At 35.5% G+C, this 26,463-nt stretch overlaps 1 protein-coding gene across 1 annotated transcript in view; it reads left to right on the top strand.

Annotated features, from left to right (window-relative positions):
* The window catches only part of MRC1 (mannose receptor C-type 1), a 126,701-nt gene that overhangs the window by 39,586 nt on the left and 60,652 nt on the right, over positions 1 to 26,463 (top strand). The window contains exons 4-6 of the mRNA XM_007504912.2: positions 3,458 to 3,622; positions 18,943 to 19,056; positions 22,619 to 22,765. Of these exons, the coding sequence (XP_007504974.2) occupies positions 3,458 to 3,622; positions 18,943 to 19,056; positions 22,619 to 22,765 (426 nt within the window). The remainder of the gene's footprint in view (positions 1 to 3,457; positions 3,623 to 18,942; positions 19,057 to 22,618; positions 22,766 to 26,463) is intronic.

Below are 26,463 nucleotides of genomic sequence, written 5' to 3'. Positions count from 1 at the left end.
TGACTTTTCTAGGCCTAATGCTTGACTATTTTAAGCAGATTGAAGACATGCTATATTCTTTCTAAGCATTGGCCATATTTTTTCTATCATTTTTTTTTGCCCACAATGAGCAGTCAATAGAACACTTTTGAATTAACTTTTAGATCTAATTCTCATTGTATTTACCTTTCTCTTTGGTGTGCTATGGGAGTTTTCTTTAAGTTTCACATCACTGAATGTAGTTGTATGAACTTCACAGAGGCCCATGATCACTTCCCTATTAGAGATACACAACAAATTTAGGGACAGAATGTGAGTCAGTTCAGAGTGAACTTTATGATGAAGGGAAGTTGGGTAATTTCTCTGGAATGTTCAGGATATGAATGAATGAATGCTTGGAAAGCCATGCAGAATGATATGTTTTAAATGTGGACATTACAGATGCTGGTAAAGAACTAACATTCTTACAAAGAATTAAAAGTGAATTACAAAAATAAATTCAAACTAAAAACTGAGTGAAGGGTCTTAAGTCTAAGTAAAGAAAATCAGTTTACTAACTAAGATGTATCATTGTCAAATAGTGACTAAAAGGCAACATTTTGTATCCAGAGAACCAAGACCTTTAAACATATCTCACACATTCTCAGAGTTTAAAACCATTGAAGGAAGCCAGGTGAAAATGTATGTAGTGAATCATGGAATAAGAAATTAAATTTTATTTTAAAAATTGTGAAAGAAAATGGCCCTGGGATAGCATGATTATTGTGGGAAACTCCTCTTAGTTGACTATCATCAATAGTATATTGTGTATATTATTATTATATATCACTAATACAATGCATGCTACATTTTCCTTTTTAAGTAAGGATCTTTGGGGCATACCCATATATACAAATGTATATATATATATATGTATATATATATGTATATACACACACACATATATTTAAAGTCAAAGTCTATACTTTAGTAATTTGATAAATATTTATATATCGATTTGTGGGGGGAAAGGAATGGAATGATGAGCAATCATATATAGTTTATATTTTGGTAATACCTCCTTTTGGCTCTCTTCTGATATTACTGTGATATTCATGGGAGTATGAGAGCAGTGATAGCAGAGCAAAAGTCTCTGGCAAGTTCTACAAAACTGGAAAGTCTTCCATTCTGGGTCCACAAAGGAGTAACTTATTTCAGTATCAGCCTTGCTAAGTACAGAGAAATTCAACATCAGAAGGCTGGCCACCATCTATCCATACCCATGAATTTCAGCCACACTGTTGAATCTTTCCTAAGGCAAGCAGAGTTTATAATCTGTACCAGTGGTGGGAGTAATTACATGGGTAAAATCACACATGTTTTAAATCAATCAATAAACATTTATTAAGCACAGGGCAGTAAGGTGGCACAGTGGATAAAGCACTGGGCATGGAGTTGGGAAAATCTGAGTTCAAATCCAACTTGAGATATCTACTAGCTATGTTACCTAAGAGGGTCACTTAAACCTTATTTGCCTCAGTTCTTTATCCGTAAAATGGGGACACACTGGAGAAGGAAATGGCCAACCACTCCAGTATCTTTACCAAGAAAATCCTATGCACAAGTCCATGAAGTCATGAAGAATGAGACAAGACAGTAATGACTAAATAACAACAAGATGTCAGGCATTGTACCAAGCACTGGAGAACCAAAAAGAGGCAAAAGGCAGTCCCTGAATTCAGGGAACTTACATTCTAATAGCTGCTGAAGGAGTGATTGAAGTTATTCAGCCAGCTACTCTCAGCATATGTACTACCAAAGGCTATTAATGTGTACTATTAATGTACTCTTAATCCTGCCACTTAGTAAATGGCTCCTTCATTAACTTAAATAATTTCCTGTTCACTTCAAAGGAGTTTTTTCATGTTCAGATGCCTAGTAAACAATTGGTGCATCATTTCTGAATTCAGCAGGTAAAATTTACATTTGACTTATTCTCCCCTTCCCCATGTTTTCAATTTGAAATCTAGAAAATAGAAATTTAAGAGTCACCACAGTAGCTAGCTCCTAGGATTAATAAAGTTTTCATAGGTATCTGCTTAAAATCTAGGAGAGCATGGCTTCATCTACGTAGATTGACTGTATTTAAAGAATACTCTTTGAATTCATTCAAACCACTGTTCTAATGCTTTGATATCATTTGACTATTAGACTATTAGTATTTGCTTTGATAGCATCAGACTATTAGACTTTGATAGCAAAGACTAATGCTTTGATATAGAAAGCATTAGGTACTAAAATCAGTTCTAGAGATCCCCCCTAAATGGGTTATAGTTCTATGATTGCTTATCGATAATACACTTACAAATAATTATGGGTCTATAAATGTGTAAGTTTTGGTGTTGGTGATGGAGATGTGGATAATTAAATGCAAGAAATTGTATGGGATTGGTAAAACCCAACTGTTTTCCATTTCCTTCCTTCTGTTTGGTATGTTTAAATTCCCCCTACTGTCTAGCCCACATGTTCATAAGTGTCCAGTGGATTAAAGAAAGGAAACTGATTATTGACTTATTCATTCCTGCAAGAGCGCAGAAAAAGGTGAATGACTCCCTGTTGGCTCTTTGTCTTTTTGATATTCAGTTCAATTTAATTCAATTCAAAGATCATTTGGTAGGACCTACTAAGTGCCAGAAAATATAAAATCAGTCCCTGCCCTCAAGAAACTTATATTTTACAGAAAAAAATACATATGAGTACACTGAGCATTTTCATTGATTATCTCTTATGCCTGGAACATCCTTCTGTCTTCTCTAGTGTCTTTCAAGTCTCATCTAAATTCCCACCTTCTACAAAAACCTTTGCCCTGTCTTCCTTAATCTTAGCATCTTCTCTCTCAGGTTATCTCAAATGTATCCTATATGTTTCTTATTTGTACTTTTTTTTTTTTTTTGCATCTTGTGTCCTCCATTAGATCTTGAACTCCTTTAAAGGAGACTGTTTTTTTGGCCTTTGGTTGTTATCTGCACTGCTTAGTACAGTGGTTCTTACCTAAAAGTTGCTTAATAAAAGTTTGTTGACTTGACTCTTAAAGTTTGCATAAAGTTCTCTTTGGAAAACCCTACAAGGGAGCTGTTACAAGTTATATTATCACTTTCATTTTACTCATAAGGACAGTAGGACTCTGAAATGTTACAGAATTTGACCATGATGACCCAACTAATAAGTGTGTAAGATAAATTCAAACCTAGATTTCTTGGCCACAAGTCAAGAGCTCTATCTACTAAGGGAGAAAAATCTGTGAAATACTTTAAAAATAACAAGAAAAAATACCTGCCTTAGGCAATGTTATGTGTAAATAGATATGTCCCTTAATATCCGATTTCAAATTTAGTTTGGTTATTTTAAAATTTTCATTATAAGCTGGTTTAATTTGTTATGTATTGATTATAAGTGCATTCTCTTTAGAAATTCACTATTTTCTTTTTCTTTTTTGTAGTTCCTGGCAGTGAAAGTTTATGGACCAAAGATCCATTGACTGGTATCTCCTACCAGATAAATTCTAAATCAGCTCTGACTTGGCATCAGGCAAGGAAGAGCTGCCAACAGCAGCAATCAGAGCTCTTGAGCATCACAGAAATACATGAGCAAACATACCTGACAGGTAAAGTAATACAAATTCATTGATGAATGGAAGCAGGTTACTCAATTTCCTTCTTTATTGTTTAAAACTATAAAGTGAATCATGAAAGAAAAGCCTCGAGCTATCGAGTTGAGAAGAACAAGCAGTCATGTCCATTGTGCGCTGGGAAGACTTCTTATAAAATGTAACACTTTCAGTGAACAGCACAGAACTAAAAACTATTAGAGTGAGTTCTGCTTTGAGGCAGATATAGTTCACAGAAACAATGATATGCCAAAAGAAATAATTCAAAAAGTCAGCATAATTTTTAAACAACATGGCAGACAGCATGGCTTTAGGTTGGATTATTCTTTGGGCTGACTTTAAAAAAAGATCATTTCATATTTTTAAATTTTTGTTTGTTTATTTGTTTGTGAGACATTCCTGTCCCAGATGTTGACTTGTGAAATATCTTCATTAGCATTATCTACTTATTTTAACATTAATTGGTAAGAAAAAAGTCTCCAGAAATGAATTTTTTGCACACAACTACTCAATCAACAGTGAACTAGTGTTTATTGTAGTCTAGCTCCCCACGAATGGACATTTTTGAGGGAAATTTACACCCTTGATAAATCATGATCATCAATGTTTTGAGAACTTTCCATGCTCTAGAGACAGTTCTAGGGAAAGGATATGAGATTTCAATGGAAATATCCAGATTCTAAAACCCTATCAATGCAGATTGGCACCTTATATGCAACTTAAGGTCTTAAAGAAACATGTAGAACACCCAGAGGTTAGATGAATTGTCCAAGGTGACATAACCACTATTTGTCAGAGATGGGTCTTGAATACAGGTCTTCCTGCCTTTGAAGCTAGCTATCTAGCCTCTGTGCCTCCCTATTTCTTTAAATAATGAATATTCAGAAAAGCACTTGAAAATCTTCATGCCTTTGAGGACTTCACAGGGTCGTTGTAGAGACAGGACATATTTCTGAGAAAGTACAGAGCAATGCAAAGGAGTATTCACTACATTCACTACATTCCAAAGTTGTGATGTGGTTAGTGAGTAGAATAAGATTTCTGGAGGAGCAACTACATAGAGCCAGAGCCAGTCAGGGAAAGTTTCATAAAACAATTGGGCCTTAAACTGGATCTTGGGTAGAGAGGAGTCAAAGGAGACACTATGAGTAATTAAATGTACTTCATTAGAAATTCCTGAGATTTACTCAAGTGAGAGCAAATAGACAGCTATACTTATAAGAAATGTATCAGGAAGCAAATTTGAAGAAAAAGGTAACAATAATAACATTTATATAGTGCTTCAGGACTTGCAAAGTACTTCCATTACCTCCTTTTTAGTTTACCTAAAAATATTAAGAAAATAAATTTTCTTCAAAGCCCTTTCCAGACTCCTGGGAGTCTCAGTCCTTGGAAAAGTGGGCGAGAGGTTAAAGATAAAGTTGTCTTTCTTATTGGAATAGATTAATGGCAATAAACCACCTTTTAGCAAAGAATAATTCTTGTCTTGTTTACATCATTGCTTTGTCGCTCCATAGTGAAAGACCATTTAAGGTAATCTTCCCTTTTCTCATCAGTAGCAATTGGTGCTCTGAACCACCCATCTCCATTGAGAAAAGAAGGGAAGAGGTCCCTTTGTTTAGCTCTAGGAGTCCCATTGATCTGAGATAAGTGTCAAGGGAATGGAATGGCGACTTGATTACTCAATTATTTTGAAATATTAATCCCAAACTGTATTTTAACATATTTTTCCTTGTTCAGGATTCCTATATTATCTCAAATTTCCTTGAGTAGAGAGTCAAGATCAAAAGCCTGGAGAATTCTGCTAGTTAGAAATGGCTTGGATAATGCATTAATATTAACTTAAATAAAAAATTGTTTCTGACAGACTTGTGCCTAAAACATAGACTGCAATATTAACATTTTTTCTTGAATGTTAATATTTCCTTATTTGATACCCACAACATCCCTATGAGGTGTGTGCTATCTCCAATTCACAGATGAGAAAATTGAGAAAGATCTTAAGTGACTTGCTCAGGGTGAAACAGCTAGTAAGTGTCTGACAAAGGATTCAAACTCAGGTCTTTTTGACTACAAGTCTAACCCTTTATCCATTGTGCCACCAAGCCACATAGTTAGGGACCTGATTCTGAAGACCTTGAATGTTTGGCTTAGAATATGGTAAATGAAGGGGCAAAAAAATTCTTTTGAAAGCACTGAAGCAAAGCTTAGCAATTCAACTTACCTGTGAAATATACATATTATTATGTAGTGAATAATATATATCATATAGTGAAGCAATATCATTGGTTAGTCAATGTTGAAACAATCAGAGATAGGGCATCTAGCTTAGAGGTATCAAAGATATCAAAACATTTCAAAGGAAGCAAAATATGAGCATCAGCTTCATATTGGAAATGCTTTCAAAGAAGGTCTATGAATGAACGAGTGGAAAAGCATTTATTAAACATTTATTCTATGTGTCAAAATTGGGCTAGTCACCAGGAATGCAAATACAAAAACAAGGTAGTTCTTTTCCTGGAGGAGCCTATATTCCCCCAGGGGAGCAAATGCCTATAGAAGAATGGTGGCCTGATGGGAGAAAAATGTCTTCATTGTGGGCACTTCTTCCTTTGGTGAATACGACAGCATTACTCTGTCTTTATAGGAAGTTTCCCAACTTGTTTTGGCTTCAAGTATTCACCAACAATGTCAACCTTCTGTTTACAAATACTTGGTCCTATCCTCTGAGGACATGAAGTATTTCCAGTCTAGGAGGAGCCACTAGAGCTGGTGCTCCTCTGGTATAGCCTTTAGTAACGCAGGGTCATCTCTATCCAATAAGACCAAGGAGAGGAGCAGGATTGAATTGGAGGGCAAAGAGCCACAGTCTCTGAAAGGAAGGCTGTTCTTGTAAACTAAAATTTATTTTTCTATTCTGTATTGTGGAAAAATACTTTAGATTTCTTTTAATCCATAAATAACCCCATTTTAGCACTTATCTTTTAAATAAGAATTATTAATAATGGAACATTATTAGAGAGAGTGTTACATAAAGACATCACTTTTGAGCCAGATAGATTGGGTTCCAGCCATGTCTCTGATCTACTGGTAAATCACTGAACCTCTCCGTACTAGGAGGCAACTCTCTAATATTAGAAGGTGTAGAGAAAATGCCCATATATATTGTTCAAAGGAGTTTTCTTTCTTAATGGGAGTTCCCTTCAGAATGAAATCCATTTGTTGACCCAAGCCAATTCACATTCATAGCATCTCTTATGATTTATAAGACATTTTTCTCACAACCAATGGCTAAAGGCTAATCAGCAATTTTGAAATCCCCAACATCAGGTTAAAGGTTTAGAAATTGGGAGGAAAAATTGATTTAGAATTTTCATTTTATCAATATTAATTGTACTTGCAAAAGGGAAATAATAAATCTTGAAAATAGCTTTACTAGTGTATGTGAAATGCAAAAACTTACAACTGCAAATTCAAAGTGAAGAGATAAAACCCCCATCAATGTCCTTTATATATATATATATATATTAGTAGGGAAGTGAATGGTAAGAAGACTGTCTTACTTTATAATACATGACCCATCATTATAATTGGGATGAAATGGAGGTTTTCTTTATCCTTCAGACAGAAACATTAGCAAATGTTGCGTATTTATGGCTTCTCTCTAAAAATTTAAGAGTGGAGACAGTGCTTGAACATCTACATTTCAGGATAGTTTTTGTCAGTGTACCAATTTTAAATAATTTGGGGCCAGAGAACCATAGATATAGAAAAGGAAATGGGTTCTGAGGTCATCTAGTGCATCTCTCTCTCATTTTACAAATGAAGAAACTGAGTTTCAAGAGTTTCAAGATAACTCCAATTATATACATAGTAGTGTCCAACTCTTTCTGACCCCATTTGGAATTTTCTTGGCAGAGGTACTGGAGTGGTTTGTCATTCCTTCTCCAGCTCATTTTACAGATAAGGAAACTGAGGCCAATGGAGTTAAGTGACTTGCCCAGGGTTACACAGCTAGTAAACATCTCGGCCTGGACTTGAACTTGTGAAGATGTGTCCTCCCGATTCTAAACCCAGTTCTCTATCCACTGCACCATCTATGATGCTCCAACATGAACATGTAGTGAATTGCAGAGCCACAATTCAAGTGGAGCCCTCTTTGCTTTGAATTTAGAACTTAGTCCACTATATAGCATTACTCTGTTCTATAGAGAGTGTCTTTCTATTTGTATTTGTATTCCCTGCTCTTAGCACATAGTTAACTCTTAATAAAAATTTGTCAATTGAATGACTAGCAGTTGTCCTATCAACCTGACATAATAATGCAGTTTTTAGTGCAGTTTATTGCTTATCCACTGGTGGCACCAAGTACCAATACTGAATCAGACCACTGATCAGAAAGAAGGATTTTTAAGAATAAATAGAAGGGAAAATGGGAAATATAGAGAAGAGTCATAATTCACATACTTAGATAGAGGAGAATGGGGGGAAATGGTTTAAGGTACTCCTAATGCTAGTGTTATTTAGGGCTGGTTGGTAATGCATAGTCATACTTGAGTATTTACCCATATACATATATGTAAGGATATATAAAGAATGATATATACTCTCTACATACATGTATACATGCATACATACATTTTATGTATAGAACTTATTAAAATATAATATAGAACATCTCTAATTCAAAATTGATTTCTTAGAATTTCTTTATTAATCTCTTTACAGTACTGTCTTATCTTTTCTATTCTTTCTTCTTCCCTTTTTCTGGCTCAATGGAAGAGAAGGAGGCATGGGCTAGAGATTACTTTTTCTCTTTTCCTAAAGTATGTGGGAGAAGAGGCAGATAATGCAAGGAGAGTGAATTGTTCCCACACTAAAAATTGATTCATTTCCTTTGTCACTTGCTAGGTTACCTTGGATATCAGTTGAGCTAGCAGGAAATGCTTCCCTAATCAGAAAAAAAAAGAAAAGGAAAAGGAATTGTGCCAGCAGCAAGTAGCAAACAAGGCATGATAGTTTGCAATGGAGTTCACCTCAGATATTTCTTTGAATCTTATCCAAACCTTCCAGAATTTGAGTCTGCAAAATTTAGCTGGAATTTGAACAAGAACAGATTTTTTTGAAAAAGTTATGGTACTTCCTGCTACAGGTCAAGCCAAATATAGCATGTCAGTTATCTTTCTTCCACTTATTTTCTAAAATTTTTTACACTAACAGGAATATGAAAGATGATATGGGATATATTGGAATAAAAGAAATCTTGCAGGATCTTTGGGTCATCTTTAAAAAATATTATTATGATCACTTCTGTAAATATCATATTTTCTGATTCCTGTTCCTCCCACATTAAAATTCAGTCCCTCCATCATACCATTTTAGTGAACATAGAAAAATTCTCTGGAGAATACTCATGTAGCTTGTACATTTGGAGTGAATAATCTCCTTAACGTTCCTCTTTCAGTATTTCATTGTGAATCCTTGGGAGCAAGAATACAAACTAGACAGTTTCTAGTAGGCTGAAATTTAACTTTAGCCTGGCCTAATTAGCAGAGGTGCTTCTCCAGATAGTTGACCACCAAAGGGAAAAAAACCAACACATTTTGCCACCAACTGGGAATCTTAAAATTTCTCAGACGTGTGAATGTTAAAAATTCTCAGACTCTACCTTAGAACGTTTGGCTAGGACCATTCCCCATTTTAAAACAATGAAGGGACTTTAGTCAGGAATGGGAGAACTCTAAAATTACTCCATCCATACTTAGGCATACTTTAGGGGAAGATAAAGTTGTAAACTCCTTACCGAACAATGAAAAGTATTTAACCCATACTTACAGTGAGGCCAAGAACTTAAGCTAAGTCTATTTTTAGATCTAATACAAAAAGGTGCTAAGTACCTATAAAGGTCAGGCAACTTGCAAACTTGCAAGGGACAAGCTTAACAAAAGAGGTGTGAAGTTTTAGTCTACCCAGAAAAGTTGAGAACTAAAGAAGGTGTGAATTAAGAATGGTCACTCTTGTGAAAATGTCTGTTGTGACTGGTAGATGTGAAAACTTAGGGGAGGTGACATAGGAGAAAATTCTCTTTAAAAGGAGGCCAGAAGGCCTCTGAAGGAATGCAGCCTTGCAAGCTGAAGTGGAGCTTCCTGAGCTAAACTGGAGGGTCTCTCTGAACACTAGAATCTTGCTTGGGACAAATCTTGTGGTGAGTGGATTAAAGACTGACTGATCTCTCTCTTAAGGCTTAAGCCTATTCTGTAACACAACAAACTCATTAAATCTCTTACTGAGGCATGAAGAGGTTGAAGTCTCTGTTAGCTGAAGGAATACTCATTTTTTTTTGTTTTGTTTTGTTTAAAACTCTTAACTTCTATCTTAGAATCAAAGCTACATATTAGTTCTAAGGAAGAGGAATGGGAAGGGCTAGGCAATGGAGGTTAAATGACTTGCACAGGGTCACACAGCCAGGCAATATCTGAGGGCACATTTGAATCCAGGACCTCCCATTTCTAGGCTTGGCTCTAAATCTACGGAGCCACCAAGATGCGCCCATAAAGGGGGGTGGGGGAGATATCATTGTATCTTTTGAAATAGATGCTATCAAAATAATGGACACATAGTCAGAACTTGGGAAAGGACTATTTTAAGTCATTTTATATTTTGTTCAAAATTTGAGATGGGGAAAAAGTATTAAGGCAGTTGATTTGATCTTATTATTTTAAGTTTTTCATAGATGATTAGAATCCACAAAATATGATGACCACAGACAGATAGGATCATGTATTTAGAACTGGGAGAGACCTTAGACACTGTTGAGTCTGGCTCACTCATTTTCCAGATTAAGAAACTGTAGATGTCAGAAGTTAAGTGACTTTCTCAGTGTCACATAGCTAGTAAGAGTCTGGGGAAGGATTTGAATTAAAACATTTCCTTACTCCAAATTTGACACTTGGTTCATTCTAGTCTAGTCATCTCCAGTGTTCTGGTACATATTTCTCCTAGATTAGGAGGCAGTGTGGCACAGTTGGAACCGTTACAGGCCATTTGGAGGTAAAGGGACAGGACTAAAATCACAGTTCTGCTACTGGGCAAATCATAGAGAGCCTCTCTCTGATTAGGTTCCTCTTCTGTGAAATGACTGAGGGGAGTAGACTAGCTGCTCTCAACAACAAATTGAAATTGAAATCTGTGCCTGTATTTGTCTGATTTCATTCTGGCCAATAATTGATGTTAATTAAGGTCTGTTCTGTCCTTCAGTCCATCCCTAAATTATCCATGGTTTTGGGGGGTGAGGTGGGGGAAACTTTACAGTGCATCTTCAGTTTCTAAGTCAGATTCATCACTAGATAGTCCTGTGTCACAAAATGATGCAAGATGTGCAATTGCAGAACTGAAATTCAGTACGGGAAGTGAAATTTGGTGTGTCTCCTGATTTTTTTCTGCTATTTCCTTTAGATATTTTTTTGGGGGGAAAGGAAAAAACCAAAGAGAGTTCAGTGCAGAAAAAATGCCAATGTGATAATGCACATGAGTTAATCCTATAGATAAGTATAAATATTATTCATATTTTTACAAACTTGTGATATTTTAAAAGATAATTAGGTTTGAATTGATGTACTAATAAAAATTAAGGGAACATTTCCTTTTTACAAACAAATACAGCTGCCTTTTTTAGCTTTCCATACCCAAACTGAATAATATGGCTTACTTATGTAGACAATAGTAACAGCAAAGTGTATGCTGAGGAAGGATTTAATGGAAGTTCTTCATCTGTTTCAGCTGGTCCAACAAGGCAACTGGATCTGATCCCAAATGGCATCGTTGCCAGCCATCACAGGTGTAGTGATCATTATCATCCTTGAAAAAGAGTTACCAGCTGAAGCATTTGAAGAATGCCAAGGGCTTCCCTCCCTTCTTTTAATGAACTGCTCTTCTTTATAGGGACAAACTATATTTTGTTTGTGGCAGATTGCATCCAAGGCAGTATTTTAGGAAAACCTCTTTAAGCTTCCCTGTTTATCTCCTCCACCTCCCATAGGTGGTCTAGCAGACTGAGTTGAACTTTAATTGGAGAAGATCTAAATTCAAAACCAATCTCATGTACCTGGTAGCTGTGTGACCCTGAGCTAGTCACAATCTGTCATCACAGTTTCCTCATCTGTACAATGAAAAGACTAGACTTGATGACCTCTAAAATCTCTTCTAGCTTTCAATTTCAATGATCCTCCCTTCTCCTTCACCCTCTACAATGACTCCGTATCTATTAGTGATGGAAACTTGCAGAGGCCCAATATTCTTCACTTAAAAGATTGCTTTTAAATAGCCAAAGCCTATGAAAAAGAATGCTATCCACACCAGAGAAAGAACTGTGGGGGTAGAAACACAGAAGAAAAACAACTGCTTGATCACATGGATCGATGGAGATATAATTGGGGATGGAGACTCTAAGCGATCATCCTAGTGCAAATATCAATAATAGGGAAATAGGTCTTGATCAATGACTCATGTAAAACCCAGTGGGATTGCGTGTTGGCCATGGAGGGTGAGGAAAAGGGGAGGGAAAGAGCATGAATCATGTAACCATGGACAAATATTCTAAATTAATTAATTAAATAGAAATTTTCAATTAAAAAAAGAAAAAATAAATAGCCAAAGTCTAATGGAAATGGTTACACTTGTAAAATATTGGAGACAACATAGGATAACAGAAAAAGTCTTGGCTCAAGACTTAGAGGTCTAGGGTCAAATTCCACCTTTAACTCTTACTACCATGTGTGTTCTTGAGCAAATCATGTAAGATTCATGGGCCTTGGTATGCTCATTTGTAAAAAATATATATATATATATATATATATATATATATATATATATATATATATATAATTTTCTTTGAGGTTCCTTCCAGCTCTAGATATGTAGGGTTGGGAATATATTCAATAGTATTTGCCAAAACAATATTTTGGGACATGCATCTCAAACAGGGGCTGCAAGTTACTATAATATTAATTCAACATTCATTCCACCAATACTGAGTACTTTGAATATATAAACAATTCAGTTTCATGATTTGTGAGAGTGAAGGTAAATTATGGTAGCTACCAGCATTAACAGGCAACCTAGTATTGATCAAGTATTGAAAGGCAAAAATTGGCTGAGTGTTTGGAAACAGAAATTGGGAGAGACTTATGAACTCTTGAGGTGTTAGATTTGGAAGGGTTTTTAGAGCTCATCTAGCTCAGCTTCTTTGATGAGGAGGAAGTTTGAATCTTGGAGAGGTTAAGTGACTTGTCCCCAGTCACACAAGTGACAAGTTGCAAAGCTAAGATTTGATATTATGTAGTTTATGGAGCAGGGAGGTGGTACACTGGATAGAGTACTGGCCTGGAGTAAGGGAGACTCATCTTCATGGGTACAAATCCAGCCTCACACATGTACTAGTTGTGTAACCCTGGACAAACCACATAACCATGTTTGTCTCAGTTTCCCCATCTGTAAAATGAGCTGGAGAAAGGAATGGCAATTGACTCTAGTATCTTATCTATGTGGCCCTGAACAAGTCACTTAACCTTGTTGGCCTCAGTTTCCCCATCTGTAAAATGATCTGGAGAAGGAAATGGCAGACCACTCTAGTGTCTTTGCTAAGAAAATCCCAAATAAAGGCACAAAGAGTTGCAAATAACCGAAACAACTGAACTACAATGTAGTTTATAATATATGCCAATTGCTGTGATGGAAAGGTGGCCAACGTTAATCATTGAACAAAAACAATGAACTTTTTCTTCCTCATTCTCTTTGGCTTCATGAAACATGTGACATTGCCACCTCTGAATCTCTTTTTTGGTTCTTTCTTCTTTCTGACTATTCTTCTCAGTCTTCTTCATTCATTCTTGTTTTTTTACTTCCCATCTTCCTATTCCCCACCTTCTAAATATGAACATTATCCAATGTCCTGAGCTCAGCCATTTTCTTTTCTATCTTTACCCTATTTTTGATGTTTTAACTCACATCTATATGTGAATGTTTATTGATTGCATTTTCCTTGGCCTGACCTCTTTACCAATCCTCCTTTTTTTAAAGGCCTTGCCATCTGTCTTAGAATCTATACTAGGTATCAGTTCCAAGGCAGAAGAGTGGTAAGGACAAAGCAATTAAGTGACTTGCCCAGGGTCACACAGCTAGGAAGTCTCTGAGGCCAAAATTGAATCCAGGACCTCTCCTCTCCAAGTCTGGCTTTCTATATACTGAGTCACCTAGCTGCCTTCTCTTCACCAATTTTCAATGTCCTGTTTTTAACCACTTATTGGACTAGCTGAACCATTGGCACCTCAAAGTAAAATCAGACAAGGAACATTGAGGCTTATGACTCACAGAATTCTAGAAACTATTTGATGTTGAGTAATAATAGGTATTTTGGACTGTAACAACCATCATTCAAAAAACTATGTACCAGGCCCTGTGCTGAACCCCAAGGATACAATGAAAGGCAAATTAATCCCTGCCCTCAAAGAGCTCATATTCTAATGGGTTAAGTCAAATAAAAAGTTTAATTAAGGCATAATGGAAAATATACTGATTCAATCGAGTCATCAAAATGGGAGAATGCCCTTAATAGATATATTTGTGACAAATATCAGCAGTTACCAATTAATGATCCACTTACATGGGGAAGGAAAAGGAAGGAGCATTTACAAAGTGCCTACTACATAAGTACTGAACAGTGTACTAAGTGCTTTCTGCCAGTATTCTCATTTGATGCTCACAACAACCTTGATAGATAGTCAGTATTATGTTTCCCATTTTAGAGATGAAGAAACTGAGGCTGAAAAGATTAAGTAACTTGTCCGGGTCATATAGCTTTTAAGTATTTGTGGTTGGTCCGGGCTCATTTCTTTCTGACTCCAGATTCAGCATTCATTCATTCTATCTAATAAACAATCAACTGCCTCACAGAGTTTGAGTTCTTTTCCCAGTGATCATCTTTTGCTTATTTAAAAATAATCCACAAATAACAATGTTTACCTGAAAGCAATCAAAATGGTCCTCTAGAACTATTAATGAAGGGAAAATGCTCCACAGCTTGAGTATCTATTAGGTTGATCTACTGAAGGAATCAATTGTGATCAATCTATTGGAATGAACAAAATCAAAATGGGAAGTCATGCTCAATGGTGCTTATTCTCAACACATAAAACTAAGAAAGAGCATAGTTAGAGATTGGAAAGATTTCCCTTTTCTAATCTTATTTCCTTGCCATAACTGTAAAATAAGCATTTTTATTTTAGTCATTTCTAAGCTTGGTAGAAACCAGATGCTAAGCCTTCTGAAGTCATGGAAACAAGATGTAGGCTTATGGAGGCTTTAGAACATGCGGAATCTCTTGGGTTGGGGGAAAGCAGGTTTTAATTTTTGTTCTTTGACTTAGAGTTTATTTCTCCTCACTCTAGACACGCTATCTCATCTGCTCACATTATTACTCTAGAATTCTCTAGAGTAGAGGGCAACATGGCAAAATGAATTCAAGGAAGCATCAAATATTACCTCTTGGTTGAGATGCTTTGATGATAGGCTGGTAGATACTTCTAGATACCTAAAAGAAACATTTTATATTTAAGGATATTTATATATCCTTTCCAGGTATTTCTGTAGATTTTCCACCTCTTTGCTTTCTTTTAAAAAAATCTTAGCTAGTTTGAAAACATGCCCAGTTTGGGGTCATTGTGTTGAACCTCTAGTGTTTCACACCAGTGATTCTTAATCTCTGGGAAACTTTATTATTGTATGTTTGGTTTTATGATATCCCCCAGCCAACCCACAAAATATTATATAGCTATAAAGATATTGGAATTGTGAATTCATTGGTGTAGGGAATTTCCAGGGAAAATTTGCATCTAGCAAAGCATAGCAGCACTTATTCTCTCACTACATAGTCTTTCTCTTAGGACTCTGAGAGTTTAATAATAATAATAATAATAATAATAATAATAATAATAATAATAATAATAACTAATGATAGCTAGCTTTATTTATAAAGTGCTTACTATGTGCCAGACATTGTGCTAATTACTTTATAATTATTATTTCATTTGATCCTCAAAACAACTGGGGAAGTAAGGGCTATTATCATCTCCATTTTACAAGTGAGGAAACCAAGGCAAACAGAGGTTAAGTGACTCCTTTAAGTGAGCTGCCCAGTATATGTAAGAGGTGGTACTTGAACTCAGGTCTTTTTGACTCAGAAGCCAGCTGGACATACAGAACAGCATGCTACCTTGGATGTGTTATGCATACATTTTAATAAAAGTAAAATAAAATTAATTTGGCTTTGAGAATTGGGGTTACCTAGTAAGATACCTTCACTATTACAGAAACAGATATTATTGCTTTAGAATAAGATTGGACAAGTCTACAAACAGTAGAAACAATCTTATTGGGAAAAATATAGAAGTTGGATTAGATATATCTCATAATATGTAATTATTAATACATATTCTATTAAACTAAGGGGAAATATAATGACTTTTGTTTATTTCTTTTGGCCTTAAAGGGACAAACTAGTTAACCATAGTTTGAAGCAAAAAAATTTAAAAATTAAAAGAAAAGGGGAAAGAAGTGACTTGCTGTTTTTAAGGACACAAAATCTTCTCTTTCTTTTTTTTTTCTTTTCTTATTTCTCTACTATGCCTAGAATTGTACTTTGAACACAGAAGGTATTTTTAAATATTCATACTGACTGCTTGATTATAATCCTGGATATGTGGATGCCATTGTTATAAATATTCTTTTGGAATTTGATCAGAATAAGTTAAAATTTTATTCTCTATGAAATAATGATCAACCAAAATAAATCATACAGTTCTGAACTTGGGTTGAAAAGATTAGCTTTACAAGTTCAGCCTGGGGGAGGATGGTGGAGGAGACAAGTGAACTGTGATCTTGAAATGTGTCAGTAGTGGCATATGGTGGCCATAACAGCTAATGTGAGCTGGGGTTGCATTAAGAGATGTGACATGTTGAGCAAGAAGAAGGCGATTGCCCTCTTGTGCTCTATCCTAGTCAAATGACAACTCAAGAAATGTGATCAATTCCAGATTCCAAAAGTTAGGAAAGAGACTGATTAAAATGAAGAATCTCCAGAGAAAGGCAAGCACACTGGTGATGATAATTCCCACCCCTGCTTTGGGATCTATCTGTTGAATACAAATTATTTTTTGTCAAGTTTTAGATTGTATCCTTTCTAGGTTGATCTTCAGGTGCTCTCTCTCTCTCTCTCTCTCTCTCTCTCTCTCTCTCTCTCTCTCTCTCTCTCTCTCTCTCTCTTTCCTCCTTTCTCTTCCCTTTTCTCTCCTTCCCTTCCCTTCTCTTCCCTGTGTGATTCTGGGCAAGTGTCCTAATTTTTCTGCCTCAGTTTCCTCTGCTATAAACACTTCACAAGGTTGTTATGAGGATGAAATAAGATAATATTTGTAAGTGCCTAGCACAATGTCTGGTACACAGTAGATGCTATAAAAATGCTCATTCTTTTACTCAATTAATCTAGAAAGGCTTCCTTCCCCTCTCCCCTTGAGGTTTTTGTACTGAAATCCAGCAGTAGATTCACTGAGTCAAAAGATTTTTGATTAGAATTATTTCAAATGAGGACAGAGGGTATCACTTGTAAAAAGTGGTTTGCCATTTCCTTCTCCAACTTATTTTACAGATTAGAAAACTGAGGCCTAGTTAAATGACTTGCCCAAGATAACAAAGCTAGTTAAGTGTCTGAAACAAGATTTAAACTGAGTTCTTTATGACTCCAGGCCCATATATACTGCACCATCTAACTGTTCATTTTATGACAGGGAAATGGTTTGTTCAATACCAAACTAAAATATTCTTTAAATTTTGTTATATTAGAAAAAATTATAGTCAATGTCATATTGTAACTGGGAGAACTGGTCTCAGAATGAGGCTAATCTGAGTTTAAGATCCACTTTTGGCACATAATAATTGTGCGTTCCTGGATGTCACTTAATCTCCCAGTAACTACTTTTTATTTTAGTTCATAAAAAGCCTTTCCTTCTGCCTTAGAATCAATACTGGGTACTAGTTCTAAGGCAGATGAGCAGTAGGGTTAGGCAAAGGGAGTTAAATGACTTGGCCAGGTTCACACAGCTAGGAAGTGTCTGAGGCCAGATTTGAACCCAGGACCTCCCATCTCTAGGCTGGGCTCTCAATCTACCTTACTTCCCCCCCATGCCAGGACCACTTTATAAGGAAATGAAGTTGTAGATTATATATTAACTTGCTTTAGTCAAGAGAGTTTTTTGGGAAATTATAGGTTCTATTAAAAAAGAGAGAGAAACTATTGATTGATATATCTTGCCAGGTTATGTCTTGTTGGAGACTCTAAGATTACTTATTTTGATCTGAAATGACCTAAAGTCCCCCTCATTTTGTAAATGAGGAAACTGAGTGACAGGTGTAAAATGATCTGTCCAACACTTTGGGTCTAATAAGTGACCAAGACAATATGTGAACTCTGGTCTTCCTTTTGTAATAGATGATATTTAGAGGGTATATTTGATGGATAAATGATAACAATGGATCAGGTAGCCATCTTCTTTTGCCTACCCTCCTCCCTTTTATACCTCTCTTCCTCCCCTCTTCTTCCCTTCAGCTTCCCCTTCCCCCTTCTCCAGCCTCCTTCTAAGTCGGGTGAGCTAGGATGCTTCAGAGGAAATACTCTTCTCTTCTTTATCTCAAGTAAGGGCTTATTGGGGAAAACAAGGAAGATGGAGGATGAAGGTAAGAGAGGTGGGATTTCCCTATTATCTACAGTGAGTCTTAGGTTGGAGGATATTGAGAGAAATGGCAATTCAGTCACTAGCATGAAGCAGAGCCAGCCAGAGAGAGATATATGGACTATTGTCCTTCTTCTTCTGCCTTCAAATCAGCCAGGCCACCTCCAACTTGATTATCCCAAGTCCCAGAAATCAGTCACTGTTGGCTTTTGCCTTCAACTGTTTCCCAGTCACATTCCAAATGGAACTTTCCTTTGATTGACAGCTGATCAATTTCCATCTTCTTGTCTTGCTGCATGCCTTGTAATTTCTCTCCTCCACACTACACTTAATCTAATATTTTGTCTATTGCACCACAACAAAGGCTAAGATGAACTAAAAGGAAATAATACATTTTAGTATAGCAAAGGAAAACATTTCTATTCTCATCTAGAAATACCAATAAAATATTCTATATTTGGAATATGATTCAAGAAATTAACTTTTGAATACAAATAAATTGGTTTCCTCTTCTGAATGTCAATTATTTTTGTTTTGTAGGTTTAACTAATTCCTTTACCACTGGACTCTGGATTGGACTTAACAGTTTAAATTTCAACAGCGGATGGCAATGGGCTGGCTTTAGCCCCTTTAGATATCTGAACTGGCTTCCAGGTAGGTTTTATTCCTTTTGTAATTGATGGTGTTAAGAATTCTCGATCCTAAAATACAAAGGACTAGGGGACAAAAGTCCTAGATACTGACCTATTTCTCAGGGGAAATGAAGAAGAAAGCATTTTTTTCTCTCTCTTAATGAGTGAGGCTACTGATTTATATTTATAACATAGTAGGAACTTCCCACTTTGTTTATTTCCCTAGGTCCAAAAGGAAAGACCTGATTGAATAGATTTTCAGTGACATTGTTCCAAGGATGACTATTTTCTATCCATTTTAGAATGCAAACTTCTGGGGGAACATAGATTTTGCTTTTTAGAACTTCTACATGACTTGATTTGCTCAACAATATCATCTGCAATATCATCCAACAAAATAATAGCTCTTGTATACTGCAAGAATTATACTAGAGATATACCACCTGTCAGTAACATTATCACACTCACAGCATCCATCCAGAGGTGGCACTCTCCTGAGCCTTGTATGAAGTGCATTTAGGGTGTGATTAGAGGAATCTAGAGCTAGGTGGGATGCTAGATACGTCATAGTCCAACCCCATCATTTTATCAGTAAGGAGACTGAAGTTCAACAACATAAGTCTCTTTTCTCTGTTGTGTTGCCCAACGTCATATTGTTGATACATGGCAGAACTGGAGTCAGTGTCCCCTAATTCCAAATCCATGCTTCTACACTATTATGCCTCATGTGGGATCTCAAGACTTTAGAATGTTTTCTTGAGTCAACCATTTGTCATTGTTGAATTTAAGTTACTTTGCCCTAGGAAAATGCTTTATGATCTACGTATATACAAACAAGCTGTGAGAAAAACCAAACAGCCAATCAATAACAGTTACTTAGTACCTCTTCTATGTACCAGACACTGTTCTAGGTATTAAGAATATGCATAAAATAAATTTTAAAATACCCCTAATTCCAAGCAACGTAGCTGCCTGGTCATTTGTGAGAGACAGCACTTGATACTGAATTTGAGACTGGGGCAGATGTTTCATGAACACTGACACTTTCTGAAGTCAGAGAAACCTCTGGGCTGTCTTTCTTTATAAGTTCAAGAGAGTTCATCTTCTAGATTTCTTTTAACTCTTGGCTAAAAAAAGGAAAAGATGAACATTACAAAGAAATTCCATGCTTCCATTCCTTGGGAAGAAGCATTTAGAAAAAGAGAAGATATGTGATAAAAGACATTCTTTCCACATACATTTTGCTAAAGACTATTAAATTACAGTAAGAAATTCCATTTTCTAATTTTTAGTCTTTTAATTACATTGAATTCCTTTGATACAAAATGCACCATTCTCTCTCATTTCCATAAGTTAATTATAAACTCAGTGCCTCTGTTACTAATTCCCTCACAAGTGTTTTCCTAATCTATAACCTTTTTAAAAATTGCATACTGAGAAATTGGCAGCTATATATATAAATATATGTAGGTAAACAGTCGATGCCTTGTAGGCAGTATCAATTTTGACTGTGGAGAGGAAACAACCTTAATTTGACAGGACATCAGTTTTCATTCTAACCAAGCTTGTTTATTTAGGATTTTCACATCTGTATTTAATGACTATGAATTGACTTCATAATATGCACCATATCACTTTTGTCTTTTTTTCTCATTATGTCACCTTTCACTGTGAATTATCACAAAGCTAGAAGACTACCTAGAATATAATTAGCTTTTTGACACTATTAATTTTATCCAGAAACATGAATATTTATGTCAGCTTAGTAACAATAGTCAGGAATACAGACTAGAAGAAAACCGAGAAGTACGGGGATTTTACAAAATATCTTTATAGATGGAGAAGGTTATTCTTCTGCTCCTACTATACCCAACTGATAAAGTATCTTCATCAAACTACATTTAACTAGACAAAAATTATCTGGATGCAGTTTTGTATCTAAGGACAATTTTTGTTGTTATTAAATCCAATGTTCTAGAATCTATTTTATTCTTTGCTGAAAATATTACAGAAATTATCCAATTACTTTGTCTAGGCCCCAATTTGATCATAATGAATATGGTACCTCATACTTATATTTCAAGGGTTTACTGAAAAAAAAAAGCCTGTATAAATATCTTCAAAGAAAAGATATGCTAGCTGTTTGACTGAGTTCTTTAGGGGATGATGGAAAAGTAATTTAATTGATGCTTGGAAGAGATCATTGTTACAAAATATGATTGGGTAACCCAATTTAGGGAGTTTTCTTTCCTAGAATTTTTATTATGTTTATTGCTTAATTTGTTCCCATAATTTCATTTTCCTGAAGTCTATTTCAATTTAGTAGACATTTATTACATGTCTGCTCTATGCAAGGCATTGTGCCAGGTATTGTGGATACAAAATAATTTCCTGCCTTCAGGGTGCTTATTTTCTATTATGCTTAGTACTACTATTCAAATACTATTATAACAATAGTAAACATTTAAAAAGAACGCTAATTGCTGTATCTCCAAGGGGCTGTGACTCAAGTATTGATAACTGTGAAGTTATTTATCATTTTTATAGTACAAAATGAATAAGCTATAACAACAAATTATTGTAACATATACATCATTGTTTCTTGGAAGTTGTGGGTTTTTTTTTTATACCAATAAGGACAGTTAGATGGCTCAGTGGATAGGGAGTCAAGCCTAGAGATGAGAGGTCCTGGGTTCAAATCTGACCCTAGACTTTTACTATCTCTGACCCTGGGCAAGACACTAAAACTCTAATTGCCTAATCCTTGTGTCTCTCCTGCTTTGGACCTGAACCTTAGTATAGATTCAAAAACAGAAGGTAATGGTTTAATTTTTTAAAAAAGGAAAGAAAGTGCCTTGCAACTTCTCTCACATTATCTTTTAGTCCAGATATCCTGTTATTGTTTCACCAAACAGACAGTAGGGTTACAAAATTTAAAATATCTTCATACTTATCTTTAAGTAGCTTTCTGAAAGCTTTTTATGTATTAGTCAAATAATTTTCACAAACCTCTGGAAAAGGTTATATAGTTGGCATTTTTGTCGCAATATTAGTTGAGAAAGAGAGCCCTTGTCACAACAGCATAGTCATTATCAGTGACACAAAAATCTATTGTAAAGTGAATCTATTTGTCCACAAAATTATTCCATAATAAAATAGAATGTATATTCTAATGGGGAGCAGGAAGATAGACAATTCATGGAGTAAATTCAAAATTTTGGTCTATGAAATGATAATACGGAAAAAAAGATTTTCAGAATTAAAAAAATATCTCTTTCCTACTCCTGTATAGTTCTGTATCTTCTCTTTCTTGCCTCTCCTTTTTTCTTTCTTCTCTTCCAGTTTTCCAGACAAAGCAACTTTTTTTTCCTTCTTTTTGAAGAAGTCAATTAAATTCATCCTCATAGTTGTTCTTGGTGTTATAATAGCTTTCCTCCATGTATTCTTTCTCTTTCCCTTTTCTCTCTTAGTTCTAATCTCCCTTGGAATTTATATATACTTCATTTTGGGGCTCTGGTTTGGAAATGTTGCCAATATGTCTCATGCCTAAATTTCTTTTTTTTTTAAATCTCCTTTTCTCAAAGGAAATCCAGCACTTGAACCAGGAAAAAGCTGTGTGTTCTTGAATCCTGCAAAAAATGCCAAATGGGAAAATGTGGAATGTTCTCATAAGCTTGGATATATTTGTAAAAAGGGGAACAGCTCATTAAATTCATTCGTTATTCCCTCAGGTAAGCAAAGTATTTAACCTAAAGTCATTGGAAAGTCTAGGATTCATTTGTGAGTAAAATTAGAACTTATTGTTAATTCTGTGTCATAACTTGGATAGACAGAGCTAGAAAGCTTATAACTTACTAATCGCTATCTTGCCACCATCCACAAGTTTTTCACTTCTATACTTATGAAATTCAGAATTCCTTCTTCTTTATCAATTTTTTTTATCAATTTATAGTTTCAACTTTCACTATATTTTATAATCTATAACCCTATTTTTTCTTTCTTCACTCCATTCCCTACATCCTTTAGTTCTTTCCCAGCCCTTTACCCTGTACTCTCTACACTATCTTCCCTTTCCCATTTCCACCCAATAGTCAACCAATTCAACTTCACATTATCCTCAATTGAATCCTCAAACCCTTGAGTGATTGTCAGACATATCTTGCCAGATTACAAACTTAGATTGCTTATATTCTGTGCTTCCAATGTCCCTATTCACATGATACTGAGCAGAACTGGAGGAAATCATGAAATTATGCTGACAGCCCATTACAGGTGGGTTAGCTAATCCCAGCTAGGTCTTCATTGCAGCAAGGCAATGACTATTTCTAATCATTTTGCTACCTACCTCTCCAAAGAGGCTATTCCAAATTTCTCCTCTCACCTTAAGTTTTCCTGGATGTCTCCTTCTCCCCCCTTTCAGCTGAGGTCCTCAGTGCCTAATTCACTGGAAAAATTGAGGCCACTTGATGAGAGCTCCATCATTTCCCTTTCTTTCCCTATCACTCAGACATATTTACCAACTATCTCCTTCTTCACTGCAGACTCAAATGAATAGGCACACACACACACACACAGACACACACACACACAGACACAGACACACACAGACACACAGACACACAGACACACACACACACACACACACACTCACACACACACACACACACTCCTGATCTAATTCCTGCTTTTCTTATTCATATCACCTTGGTTATCATCCACATTCTTTCACTAAACTAAAATCTTTTCTTCTCTTCTGTTTCCCTGATGCCTAAAAACATGTCTATGTGCTTTCTCCCCATCCTAAAAAAAGCCCTCCCAACCTTCTCCACTAATTATTGAATTATCTATTCAATTCAACTAATTATCTCTCTTTTCCTTCTTGACTTAACTTGAAAAAGCTGTCTAGAATTGATGCTTCAGTTTCTTCTCATCTTCTAAACACTCTGAAATTTGGCTTCTTATCTTACTTGAGATAAGAATAAACTTTTTAGGGCACTATGTCTCATTGGCACCTCATGTTGAGTTAGCATTGCATGACTTTTAAAATGTTTTTTAGATAAAATACTGTCTACTCAAGCTTCCCCCACTTGTTGCTTTTTATCCCAAAGCTCTTTCCTTATCATCATTAAGTATCATCTTCTTAAAGTCTAGCCAACAAATACTCCCTCAACCTGTTTTTTCAATAACTCTCCTCCTTTTATAGCATTTAAAAATTGTCATGTCATTTTATTTAAGCCATTGATAAAAATGTTAAATAGCAGAAAGCCATGCACAAGTCCTCAACCAAACCAATGCATTTTTTTCCATTATAATAGGATTCTTATCACTGCTACCACTATATATATTCTTCTCAGTATCTGAGATAGGATGTTCTCTCCATAAACATTGGAGTCACTATCCTCCAGCTCTCTCTATATTGTAGAATTTCTTCTTTTTTGTTGTTACATTCTTTCATTTGCTACTTTTGTGACATTAACTTTGATGATTCATCTTCCTAAGAACATTTTTCTTTGGGATTTGCTTCATCCTTCTTTTCTTTCAACTTGTTGAGATGGAATAATGACAAGGCACTGAATCTGAAGACAAGTAGATCTGAGTTCAAATCCTGACTCAGATATGTAATAGATTTCTGACCAAGACAAGTTACTTAACTCATATGCTCCCTCAGTTTTCTTATCTGTAAAATGAGTGAGTTAGACTTGTACACTCTAAGATCTCTAAGCTATATTGATGACCCTAAAATAATCTTAAAATGTGCACTATGGTATAGTGGATAAACAGCTTGGAATTAGGATCAGGAAGACCTGAGTTTGAATCCTGATTCAAGTAATTTTCAGTTGTATGATTAAACAAGTCACTTAAACTTTCTGAGTAATAGTTTTCTCATTAGTAAAAGAGATGTAATAAACAAAACAGTGGTAAGGATCAAATGAAATAACATATATGAAGTATAAAAGGGCTAGATAGCATAGTGGAGATAGTGTCAGTCCTAGTGTTAGAGAGGCTTATCTTCCTGAGTTCAAATTTGGTCTCAGATACTTACTAACTAACTGTGTGACCCTGAACAAGTCAATTTACTTTGCCTCAGTTTCCTCCTATGCAAAATGAGCTAGAGAAGGAAGAGGCAAACCACTCCTATATCTTTGCCAAGAAAACCCCAAATGGGATCATGAAGTTAGACAAGACTGAATAAAAACAGCAAGGTATAATAAGTGGTACCCCAGAGAAGTAAGTGCTCCACAGAATTCCCAGAGACACTAATTTATATTTGTAGCTTACACAATTTGAGACAAAATCAGTTAGGAAGAGAAATACTTCATACAGTCCTACTGTCACTGCAAATATTCCCTGCATCCACACTACATGAATCTTAAGATGTACTTAGTCCCTTTTGACTCATTTTAGAACCCAATAGCCTAAAATTAGGACCTCTTTTTTCTTTTCTTTTCCTTTTTGCACCCTAAAGATATGAATTTCCTTTCCTTCTTAATGTATACTTTAAAGGATTTCTGTGACAAGTGAACATATTATTGAGATTTTTATTTTTTATGCAACAAAGTTAACATTTTCCACAAGAGGGCTCCAAACTTGCATAAAATGCTTTCAAATAAATGTATCTTTGAAAAGCAGCTGATAAGAAAATAACATTCTTCAGTAGTGAGTACTATGCTACATAGCTTATTATAATAGTTATCAAACATCTAATCAGGAAGTATCACCTGTAGGATACATTGTTAGGTGTTCGGAATACAGAAAGTCATAAGACAAATTTCCTGGGCTGGTTATTCTGGTCAAGAGGCAGGACATAAATAAAAAAGAGGAATAACAATGCCAAGTTACATTTTCATTCATTCAGGCCCTCATCAATTCTCCATACATAGTCTCTTGTGTGTGGAAACTTCTAGGGGCTCCTGGAGATACAAAATGGAGTGAAGTTTGGTCTTTTGTATTGCTTCCCTCCCATATCCCCGTCCTCTTCTTTTCCTCCTTCCTTGTCCATTTCTCCCTCGCTCTCTTTTCTTTCTTTCGAAAAACTTAACCTTCCATCCAGTCTTATCTCCAACCCCATTTAAAGTTAGCCTGATCCTTCTATCCAATTCAACTCTTGTAACATTTCTTTGTGTTCTTCAAGAATTTAGCACTTAGCAGAAGATAGGTTATATGATCATTTATTTTTTTCCGTGTGCTGGATTTTCAACGAAATGATAATTTCCTTGAAAACAAATAATCAGTAAATTAATTGTACTGATTAGATGCTCCAAAAAACATTCAGAGTTGATTATTTAGCAAACAGGATTCCAATAAATTTTTTTAAATGTAAAGGATAGAATTCCTCTTTTTTTTAACTCCAAGAAACCACGCTACTTTATGCACAAGTCCACAAACTCAAAAGAGATGTTTATTTCTGGTATTCATCTGGATCTGTTTC

This window comes from Monodelphis domestica, chromosome 5 (genome assembly GCF_027887165.1).
Source record: "Monodelphis domestica isolate mMonDom1 chromosome 5, mMonDom1.pri, whole genome shotgun sequence".
In the NCBI taxonomy this organism is placed as follows: domain Eukaryota; kingdom Metazoa; phylum Chordata; class Mammalia; order Didelphimorphia; family Didelphidae; genus Monodelphis; species Monodelphis domestica.
The sequence above is the reverse complement of the archived record's forward strand: the minus strand, read 5'-3'. Positions and strand labels throughout refer to the sequence as shown.